The 12588-nt window shown below is 34.3% G+C and overlaps 1 protein-coding gene across 1 annotated transcript; it reads left to right on the forward strand.

Annotated features, from left to right (window-relative positions):
- Positions 1–8359: 8359 nt before the first annotated feature.
- LOC139860310 (uncharacterized) lies at positions 8360–9070 on the forward strand. Its single transcript, XM_071849075.1, has one exon. It carries the CDS (start codon positions 8360–8362, stop codon positions 9068–9070), a length of 711 nt encoding a protein of 236 aa, XP_071705176.1.
- The last annotated feature ends 3518 nt before the right edge of the window (positions 9071–12588 follow it).

The following is a 12588-nucleotide window of genomic DNA, read 5'->3' on the forward strand; positions in this document are numbered from 1 at the left end:
ATCAAGATTATTATTAAGTCAAATATAGCTGGATGTATTATGAAATGGTATGCATAATGTCAACTTTCGATGAAAAGAAAGTTTGTCTTTTAAAAACGAATGCAATGTTTGTAAAATGTATCATATAGAGGTCAAATACCTCATGTAATCAACTATTGTGAATCGTTTATAATCGATATAGACTTCGTCCGGATGGATTAGGACGGGTCTCTACAGTTGGTATCAGAGCGGTGGTCTTAGCGAACCAGGTCTTGCATTAGTGTGTCTAAATGATAGATGTTTAAATGCATTAGTGAGTCTGGACTTCGACCGTGTCTGCATGTTAAAAGTTTTGCTTATCATTTGGTGTCGAAAATTATTGCTTATCATCCTTAAAGTCTAGACACATCTTACTGCCTCTATTGCATAGATAGTGAATAGACAAAATTCATATCTTAGCGTATCTGATAATTCATATCTTCGTGTATCTGATAATTCATATCATAGCGTATCTTTTACTGTAGACATTGCTTGACAACTTCCGTAGATTCCTCCGTAACTTATGGGATTTTAGTATTATATATGCATATGTAAATTATGTATTGCAGGGTACTAATCTACATCCTATAATCTATTTCTTATCGAAAATCCTTCATCTGATTGTACGAGATGAATCCCTCAACCAGTTCGAATTCCTCGGATTCCGACAGCTATTCCGATATGGAGTTTCACCTAAGCTCCGAAAGCAGTGTCACCAGAATGAATCAACCAATTCATCTGATGGGTTCGTAGCCTACTTAATCATTGGATACAAAAAGAAGGTAATCCTTTCCATCAACCAAATTCACCCCTTGGCGAAGAACCTGAAGCACTTACCGGTGAACCAGTCCGAAATACCATTTTCACCCTCATTTCCTGAATATCTCGTCATGATTACATACTATCTCAGATTCTAAACCTTATTCATTCGCTCGTTCTTACCGACAATCATCCCGGAGTAATAGCAAAAGTCAACGAACTTCGCGCCCAAGTCATAGCCTTGGAAAATATAGTGCAAAACGTACCAGCTTCAGCAACATCATCGGCACCAACAGTACCATCAATAAACAGCACCAGTACCATCAACAATCCATGCCTCAACATCTCATTCTGTACCTCGAATATGATCTTCGTTCTATCGTTCTACATCCTTGATCTTTGCTCGACATGATGATTATGTAATCTCTAGTGTTTTAGAGATTATATATTCTTGTTCTAAAGATAAATCAAATGAGTTTAATATCATATTAACTCATTAAATCCATGATTACATCTGAAGAAAATATATATGTATATATATTTTCATAAGGATTGTAATTAAAAATTCTTTTGTACAAACTGTTAATGGTGAAAATATTTTAACGGGTAGGTAATACCCGAGGAATATTTAGATTTCACATTTATATGTACATTCTTCGAATCTGATTCAACAGTCATTTACTATCCTACTCACATCCACCGTTATACGAATCCGTTCATCACAGAGTAATCATTTTCATTCAATTTCATATTTAGATTTTGACTTATCAGAATCCAACAAGTGGCATAATGAAGAAAACATTAGACAAAATAAAATTTGTTAGAAACAAACAAATTAACTATGAGAAATTTTATTAAGAATCAACGCTAACTGTTCCTAGCTAACTGTTAATTCCGTATTACCTTTTATTTATCGCAATTTATTTATCGCGTTTTATTTATCGCAATTTTATTTATCATCATTTAAATTCTGTTATTTACTTTACGCACTTTATTTATCGTCATTTAATTTCTGCTATTTATTTTTACGCACTTTAAATATCGGGACACGTATACAAGGTTTTGACATATCATATCGACACATCTATATATATTATTTGGAATCACCTTAGACACTCTATATTCAGTAATGATCGAGTTCTCTATACAGGGTTGAGGTTGATTCTCAAATAATATATATACTTTGAGTTGTGATCGAGTCTGAGACATGTACACGGGTCACGATACATATTAATTAATTTGAATATTATATATTAAACTATATATGAATTATTGAATTGCTAACTGTAGACTATCAACTGAGGACTACCAACATTGGACAATTAAAATGAATTAAAATATTGATTATAACATATGAAACTAAACAATTCTTCAAGTTTGTCACTTGATTTCATCTTAAACCTCATTTGTATCTTGACAATTAAAATCTGCGTTCAAACCTTTCATGATTCTTGAAAACACCTCAATCGAGAGGATAAACCAACCGCACTTCATCTACGGAAGAAAAGATTGATGCATATAGCTATTCACCTGAGAAACTCTCGGCAACTGAGTAACCGTTTAAAACGTAGCTACGCTAATTTCTTAGTGTTTATTATTACCCAAAATAACTTTGCAATCCCTTTCTAAAATTAGCAAATTTTGTCACAGCTCCAGCAAGTCAACTTTGACTTTTCGTTCGAAACAACCTTATTATAACCTTGATTTATATGTGTGCTCTTTTATAGTTACCGGGGAACCTTTTATTATATTCCACCATATTACCAGCAGATGTACCAGCAACCTCGTCGCTCCTTGGTTTAAATCTCTTCGAAAAATCACTAAATTTATCTAATGAAGTCTCATCATGTACTCATCCACATCTTGTAACAAGAATTGCCATACCAATTACCGGAAATCAGAAAATCTGTATTGTGAGTCTCGCAACGTTTCCACAACAACAGTTATATGTATCCATATAACATTTATCTCTTAGAACTATGATCTTTCATTCTGAAATTCTGAAAAGCACTCAATCTGCGAATTAATACTATGAATTTTGAAAAGTTGAATGAAGCAACAAAAATTGTAAACGACCTTAATAGCTGGAAGTTTGATGATAAAGAATAGTATGTTGGAAAAGCTCAGAAAAGTTGGAACTGGAAAACGGATTGAGCTAACCACGAAGGAGACTAAGGACAAATACAAGGACCATACCCTATATTCAAAGAATCCAGGTAATTCTGGATCCGTTGAAATCTTTAGAGAATATCTTGCTCCGAAGTCATGTTAAAATCTTGCGAAAATTTTTTCTTAATCAACCTTCGAACTTGGAAATTCCAAAATATCATCTAAATATCTTCGATATTTCTGAGGATATTTTCATAAATATTCTCGTCCGATAGTAATTGTCTCTCCGCACTATCTGTGATATATCATAAAAAGGAAACTATTTCAATTTCTAAATTCTAAAAAATTCGAACTTAAATTATGAATGGTTTTGAAGTAGTGTTGGGAACTGGAGCATGGGTTAGTATAATATAATGACACTTGATCAACGTGATTATATTACAGTAAGTCATGCTGAGTTTCTAATAGGACGTGATGATTCACAGATTATAACGTCATCACGTGCCATGTTACATAACTCTTTCATTCTGCTTAACTTCTAAACATATCAAGAAAGTATATTCTTGATAGTTCTATTCTCAGTGATTCTGGTAATTTGACAAATCAAATTGTGCTATTACGTTCTCTCTTATTTAGAACATTACGTTAATTCGACACTCTATACCTACGAATTCTGGATCATTACTTGCGAAAAGAAAACAAAAGCATGAAGCTCCGAAATAGAAAATGGGTATAAATCATAGCAAATAAGAGAGAGCATTAACCGTGAATGACAATGATTATAGAAGACGGGAGCAGGGACTCCGAAATATAAAGGAGAATATAACGGCTGATAACAACATATAAATTACAAACCGTGTATATCAATGTTTATCGCAACATAAAGACACGAGAGAATTAAAAATACTATAACCCCAAGGGCGAAGTAGAAGAAAACAGATTCCTCAGGTGGAAGTTGGAAAAGGAGAATGATTGTTGTGATAGTAAGGATTAGTAAATATCTATTGGATGTATAGTAAGGATTAGTAAATATAGTAAGGATAAGGACAAGGATTAGAACTGGATTAAGTATTTTCACAATCTTTTGGATGTATGAACTAAGAAAGAAAGTATAGGAATAGTAATAATAATGGAACGGAAGAGTTTAATTTATAATAGAAATATCAGACAGAGTAATCGAGGTAGATCACCGTATTTAATTATAAAGATCTTAATTTCCGTACTCGTCGAAGAATCAGATCCTATAGATTTTGAAACTTTTCTTTTAATTCCTTGAATTTCGGAAATCCACCGTGACTACATCAAAAGTTAAATATCTATCTCAAAATTTTATGACAGCTTCACTCATATGCTTCGAGTAAACGAATCGTTTTATCCAAATTATTCAATGATGATAAAACTCTATTTATCAACTCATATTCGTCATGAAAACATGTTTATTGTTAGCCATGACCACCTCACTCAAATTTCGGGACGAAATTTCTTTAACGGGTAGGTACTGTGACGACCCTGGAATTTCCAACCAAATTTAAACTTATTCTTTATATTATTCCGACACGATAAGCAAAGTCTGTAATGTCGAGTAATAAAGTTTGTAAAGTACATTCATAATATCATTTGACCTTTGACTAATCCCGACAATTCACGAACAGTAGTTTACGATTAGATCAGCATATATATACATATGACCTTATGCAAAACAATTACAAAATATTAATTGATATACTATAAGATAATTGTATCAATACATGATTAATATATTTAACTACTCAATATTTAAAACTTAATTATAAATCTATATTAGTTAATTATATATATATATATATATATATATATATATATATATATATATATATATATATATATATATATATATACCTGGTTGCTGAAAATGATTACTGACTATTTTATATTAAACTAAAATGTATAAATATTAATATACAAAATATCTTATTATGTGATATATAAGTAGCAATATATAATGTTAATACATTAAATTTAAGTATGAATTAAAATATGGTTGTCTTATTAACACTAATAACATCATATGTATATTATTATCAATATTAGTATTATTGATATAATTATTATAAATATAGATATTAAAAATTCTAATAAAGGTTATGATAATAAAAAAAATATAATGATAGATATAAATATTATTAGGAGAATAATTAAAACTATAATTTACATTTAAAATAAATTATCTACCATTAATAAGACTTATCATATTTTTTTCACCAAAATTATTATTGTTGTAACTTATTATTAGTATTACTATTATTATTACTAATTATTATTGATATTATTATTATTTGTATTTAAATTATTGTAAATATAATTATAATTAGTAAATTTTAATAAAATGGTATAAAGTCTTATGCTTGAATCCAAATCAGTTCAAGATAATCATCTAACTGTATCATGCTTTGTTTCTATCCCCAATCTGTTACGTATCATTTTCAGTTATACAAATCCAATCACCTTTACAGCTTAAATTTTTGGTTATTTAGTCCTTGATTGAATTGATCCTGTCTCCAATTTGTTAAACGTCTGAATCAACTCAGAATACAAACAAAAGGATTTACTGCATCTAATATTCAATTATTATTTGTATATAACTCAACCATACACCAATATCTTCATATTTCTATATTTTCTCCATCTCTCTCGTAATCTAGGAAAAACTATCACAATCTTTTTACGATAACCATCACCACCTTCGGTTCATTTGAACATCACCCTACTCCTTCAAACAATCACCACTTCAAGACCGTTTTGATATCATCCCTTGATATTGTTTCTGCTGCGACTAGCCACCCTCTCCAACTTCGAATCACAACCACCAAAACCACCGGGAACACCATCACCTTTAAACGCAAAACCACCACCTTCCCTCTTTTGTTGCAACCGTATGTTACCTCCGCTCACTTTAATTCTATATATACATGTGTAAATCACTAACTAGCAATCACACCTTTTACAAAGCCAAATCACTATCGCCACTATCTCTTGCATTCCATTCTTTAAGTGTGCGAAACAGTGGCAGTCTATCTAAGAGCACATGATTGATATAGGAGACGAAACAATAATCGTTTGTTGGGCTTGATTAAACGAAACATGATGATACATACGCGTTGCTGCAACCGCTTATTCATTTTTCTGATTAAAGGAACATTGAAAAGGTGATCTTTATAATTATATGTTAATTATCAAGGGACAAGAAGACATAAGGTGGATGATTGGTGTCATTTTCTTTTGTTTTCTTTTAAAAAGTGATATACACTATGAGTATCCATGAAAAATGCAGTGCACTATAAAAAAAATGATTAAATGATGATTATAAATGAAGTAGGTCGATGCCTTTTTGCTCTTGGTTAAAATCGAAGGTCCCACCCACTAAGTTCCTGTCAACATGTTTGATTCACCAGGCTAAGCATTTATTTATTGAACTGTGATAATTATTTTAATCCATTATGGGTCGGTTACAAATAAACAAATACCCTATTTCTCTACTTCACTGTACGACCCTTTCCTTGTTTATATCGACTAAGGAGTTCAATCGGAATTTTTTTTTGTTATTCATGGGCTTAGGGATCCAATTTAACAAATACATGGATTATTATATAGTTGGGTCGAGTACTTTTTTTGGATTGGGCCGTATTCTACTGTTGGGTCGAAAGAAGATGTAGAAACAGAAAAGAAATACGGGCTAAATGATTATAAGTTGAATATAACAAAAGAAAAATAGATTTGCTTGGATGGTTTATGGGTGTGTTCGGGTAAAGAGAGGTCGCAGGTTCGAAACTGGTCGAATGCATAGATTTTTTTTTTTCCAAAAGCTGGCTGGGCTGTTATGTTATTGGGTCGTTGATGGAACAAAGACGATAAATGAGTTAAATAGAGTGAGGCTGCATATTGGAACAGAAAAACAGTAGATACACGAGTAGTTTGGAGTGTGGCTGATTAACTGAAGGTCGTGGGTTCAATCCTAGTTCATGCCATCTTTTTAGAAAAGCTTGAAGGTAGTTATATCATTATTATTATTAATATTATCATCAATATTATAACTATTATTATCATTAATACTATTTTTATTATTAACATTAACTACCATCAAGTATTATTAGTATTAAAAGTTATTATTAAGAATTATAATTTTTATGGTAAAAATAATACAACTCTTTATTTTATTATCATTATTGTTAAAATTATCAGTTTTACCAAAACTATATTTTTAATAAAAAATAACATTTTTAATAAAATTATCATTCTTATTATTATTTGAATTGACATTATTGTTTTCATTATTATTATTATTATTAATATCATTATAAAGAGATTACACATTTTTAATTATTAGCATTAGTATTATTTTACCAAATAACAATTTGTACATAACACTATATTTAATACACATAACATAACAAAATTTATATTTTATTTTATATAATATGAATATATGAACCATATAGGTTATTAATATAAAATGATATAACTAATAAATTTATATATAAATTTGCTCGATTACAATTATGTGTGTTAATATACATAATTGATATAGGTTTGTGAATCCAAGGCCAACCCTGCATTGTTCAGTTGTTCAATATAGTCATATGTATTTTACTACAAAATACATTAGGTGAGTTTCATTTACTCCCTTTTTAAATGCTTTTGCAATATATATTTTTGGGACTGAGAATACATGCGCTTTTATAAATGTTTTACGAAATAGACACAAGTATTCGAAACCACATTATATGGTTGAATGATCGAAGCCGAATATGCCCCTTTTTGCTTGGTAACCTAAGAATTAGTAAACCGATATACTAATTGACGCGAATTTAAAGACAGATCTATTGGGCCTAACGAACCCCATCCAAAGTACCGGATGCTTTAGTACTTCGATGTTGTTTTTATCATGTCCGAAGGATTTCCCGGAATGATAGGGGATATTCTTATATGCATCTTGTTAATTTCGGTTACCAGGTATGCATGGGACGTATATTTATGAGAACTGAAAATGAAAATCTTGTGGTCTATTAAAATGATGAAAATGATTATTTATGTTAAACTAATGAACTCACCAACCTTTTAGCTGACACTTTAAAGCATGTTTATTCTCAGGTATGAAAGAAGTCTTCCGTTGTGCATTTGCTCATTTTAGAGATATTACTTGGAGTCATTCATGGCATATTTCGAAAGACGTTGCATTCGAGTCGTTGAGTTCATCAAGATTATTATTAAGTCAAATATAGCTGGATGTATTATGAAATGGTATACATAATGTCAACTTTCGATGAAAAGAAAGTTTGTCTTTTAAAAACGAATGCAATGTTTGTAAAATGTATCATATAGAGGTCAAATACCTCGCGATATAATCAACTATTGTGAATCGTTTATAATCGATATGGACTTCGTCTGGATGGATTAAGACGGGTCTCTACAACCTTCGTCCGAACAGCTGTGGGAAATGCACACAGATGGGGCTTGTGGTCCAGAAGGCGCAGGGGCCGAAATAGTCCTAAAAATTCCAGAAGGGGAAGAGTATACCTTCGCACTGCGATTCAGCTTCCCTGTCACAAATAATGAAGCTGAATATGAAGCATTGTTATCTGGGATGTGGGTAGCAAAATATCTGGAGGTTAAAGAACTATCAGTATATGTTGATTCGCAGTTGGTTGCAAACCAATTTAACGGAATATTTGAAGCACACGATGAGTCGATGCAAAAATACTTAAAGCTTGTGCAAGAGCTAGCAACCAACTTCGATTTATTCCAGTTAACTCGGGTTTCGAGGACGCTGAATAAAAAGGCGGATGCTCTAAGTAAGTTAGCCGCATTAACATTCAGTCATTTTAAGAAAGAATTTTGGGTTGAGGAAGTTAAAGTAAAATCTATTGAAGAAGACAGTGTTTCAGCTGCGGTTGAAGAAGAAGAGCGGAGTTGGATGACACCAATTATAGAATTTCTAACCAAAGGTATGTTGCCGATAGATTCAAGTGAAGCAAGAAAGATTAAGATGAAAGCACCAATGTATCTGTTGGACAAGGGAGATGAAAATCTTTTCTGGGGCCTCATTTGCGGTGTCTCAATCCTACTCAAGCGGAGTCAATTATACGGGAAGTACACGAGGGAATGTGCGCACTGCATTAGGGACACAAAATATTTGCGTCCAAAATAATGCGGATTGGATATTACTGGCCGTCAATGTACAGAGATGCCGCAGAGGTAATACGCAAGTGTCAATTGTGTCAACTTCATGCACCAGTAAGCAAGGCTCCGCGACATCCTATGATACCGGTCGCGTCTCCATGGCGGTTCTGCAAGTGGGCAATTGACATAGTGGGGCCATTCCCCGCAGGACCAGGGGGTGTAAAATTCCTGGTAGTGGCCATTAATTATTTCACGAAATGGGTAAAGGATAAACCGCTAAAGACAATTTCGGGCAAGCAAATTCGAAATTTTATGTGGAAAAACATCGTCTGTCGGTTTGGAATACCAAATGAAATAGTAAGCGACAATGGTACGCAATTCGAAGGAAATCCATTTAGTGGCTGGTGCCAAGAATTGAATATAAAGCAAACATTTACATCAGTCGCACACGCTCAGGTGAATGGTCAATGTGAGGTTACGAATCGGGATATCGTTTTAGGAATCAAAGCAAGGCTGGGATTGTGTCGAAGGGGTTGGATAGACGAATTGCCTAACATTTTGTGGGCGCACCGCACAACTCCGAAGGGCGCAACTATTGAAACACCCTTTAGTTTGGTGTACGGGTCCGAGGCTGTAATACCCGCCGAAATAAATGTTCCAACCATGCGCATAACATCCTTCGATGAAAGTAGCAACAGCGAAGGACTGCGTGAAAATCTAAACTTAGTTGAAGAACGTAGAGAAATGGCGGCAATAAAAGAAGCAATCAACAAACAAAGAATCACAAGCTACTATAATAAGCGCGTCCAACCATTATCCTTCCAATTGGATGATCTGGTGTGGCGAAAAAATGAAGCAAGCAGGGCAGAGGATACAGGTAAGCTTGGACCTAAGTAGGAAGGACCTTACAAGGTTATTGGCGTAAGCGATACAGGGGCGTATCAACTAGCAAGTTTGGATGGAAGAGCAATAAAGCGCACTTGGCATGCGCAAACACTAAAACGGTGCTACATATGAAAAACTGCAGAGGGACTGATCACCCCACATAACTGTTTAAAGTTTTTATTATGTGAATTTTTTATTTTCCATTGTAAACATGACTGCTAAGTGCTGGTCAAAAGACATGTTTGAAATAAATTGAATTATGCAATTTAAGCCATTAACTTGATTTTTTACATTTGTTGATTGCATGCCCCTTAAGCTGCACAGGTAGTTTGGTTACTAATACTATTTTTAATGGTGACAGTAGTAAAACATTGGTTTATTTCAAACGCTTGTACACCGTGCAAGACGGAGACTTGCACAGTCTAGACTATAAATTACAAGTTTGGTTACTTGTTTAAATAACCCGGACATTGGTGTGGCCGGAAGACTCTTGTGTATAGACATTGGTTTGTCTATAGTACGGGTAATTTGCATTGGATTGTATACGCGTACATACTTATAAATTTTTTTATAAAAGTCTTGAGTATAAACTTATAAGCATTGGTTTGCTTACTTTTGCGTACAACATTGGATTGTTGACGCAAGAATAAAACGATCATGAAATGATTGAAGGGTCGCTCCCATCATGAAATCATGGCATTTATTCTACATATGAGTTATTGAATGCATCATATTGTAACAAATCATTATAACCACCATTTTGATTTCGTAAAAACACAAGAAATGCACCTTAACCAAAAAAGTCATCAAAATTATATTCAATCAAAATATAACATATTACAGTTGGAGAATATTAAAATCAACCGCTTAGCATAAAAGTGGGACAAACACCAAAATTTGACCTAATATATGTCAATATACGCTATAAGCTAATAAAAAAAGGGGGTGGCAATTGGCGAGAACATTTGCCCTACACTAAGGAGAGTATGCCAGCCTCGTACGCAGCGATCAGATGCATACTCCGCTGTAAACATAAAAAGAAAATATATTATAGGGATGCGAAACCTTCGAGACTGCAAGGCCCATCCCTCGCTGGCAAAAAACAAGCCACCATGAATGGTAAAAAGTAACCACCCAAGGTAGCTTCACAAACTCAATCGAGTTTGTCGGAAATTATCTCCTGAGAGGAGATGCTGGGATCATTGACAAGAACTTCGAGACGGGGGATTGAAATATGTTGGAGTTGGGAACAAGCTTCATCACACTTTTCTTTGGCTCTATCAACAAGCAACTCAGCAATATTGGGGGGAATTACTAGAGGTACGCACATCTCCCAGCAAATGACATTCCAAAACAAGGTCCGCTCATAGGCGCGAGCAGCGACCATTGCTGCGCTAAAACGTTGCTCAACCGCTTTACAGTCGAGAGCGTGTTGGACAATTGTCAGAATGCCCTGACGGAGAATGTCGTATTGCGCTTTTATAACACCGTGTTTTGCACCTCAGGACTCCTGTGCTGAAATCCAGTCGCTAAAGCTCTCATTCAAAAACACGACATGGCTCTCTGCCTCTTTAAGCTTTGCAGAAAGAGCCGCAATCTCAGACTCCATGAATGCCTTCTCAGACATGTGCTAATCTTCCTCCTGATGCCTCTTGAACATCATCACATTAATTTGCTCCTCTGCTTGCTTGTGCGGGGTTACAGCAACCGTAAGTTGAGCAGTGAGTTTGGCATTTTCCTGTTGTAGTGTAGTCTCTGTTGGTGATGGCTGAGGTGGATGTGCAAGCACAGTAGATTTAAGTTGCAAGCGGTTGAGATCTTTGGAAAAAATTGAAAAATGTTGTTTGCGTGTCCATATATAGTTTCTCGATGGGAGAAAGTGAAGAAAGCTTCTGAATCAATGACTGGGGGCACACGATTGTAGGAAAGAAAACTGTTGGGCAAATGCTGGTAGAGAAACCTTCAGAAGTTCATCGATATTCGGAATTAGTTGAGAAAAATCTTCTGGGTTGGGGCACACACGCTTTGATGGATGAGCTGAACTGCTTGGACCTGTAAAAGCAATAAACATGGTGTATAAATATCATAATGTCACAAGTAAACTGAAAGGTCGTCGAATGAAATTCATACCTTCGTCGGGTAACCTTTTTTGGTTACACAACCCTCTTAAACCAGGCATATGGTACAATGACGGTAGCGAATCTGACCGGCTGGCTGGTGAACTTGACGGGTTACCAGAGTCGATGACCAGGTTTGGCGTGTACGATTCCAACTTCATCTGCAGCGACAATAGCCAAAACAACGAGTTAGAAAAATTTATGACTAGGGTTACATTATGCAAAAGCGTAAAAGTATAAGATATACCTTTTTTGAGTATTGGTAGAGAAGATGAATAGGGAAGATTGTCTTGAAAAGGAAAAAGATTGTGGGATGCGAAAAAGCCAAAAGGCTATTTATAGAGAAAATTTGAGAGTTAAAAGGAAATGCGGGTATCATGACAGCCGTACACGTGTATCAATCTCAAGTTAATTACCTTGTTAAGAGGTCCAGTGCATGTTAGCATCAACAGGCTGTTGCATAATTACAATCATTACCTTTTCGGTAAACAGTGACAGTTGTCACCTCGGGTGCAGGAATTGCAGCCGAAAAGACATGTTGGTG

The sequence above is a fragment of the Rutidosis leptorrhynchoides genome, chromosome 7 (assembly GCF_046630445.1).
Source record: "Rutidosis leptorrhynchoides isolate AG116_Rl617_1_P2 chromosome 7, CSIRO_AGI_Rlap_v1, whole genome shotgun sequence".
Taxonomy (NCBI): Eukaryota; Viridiplantae; Streptophyta; class Magnoliopsida; order Asterales; family Asteraceae; genus Rutidosis; species Rutidosis leptorrhynchoides.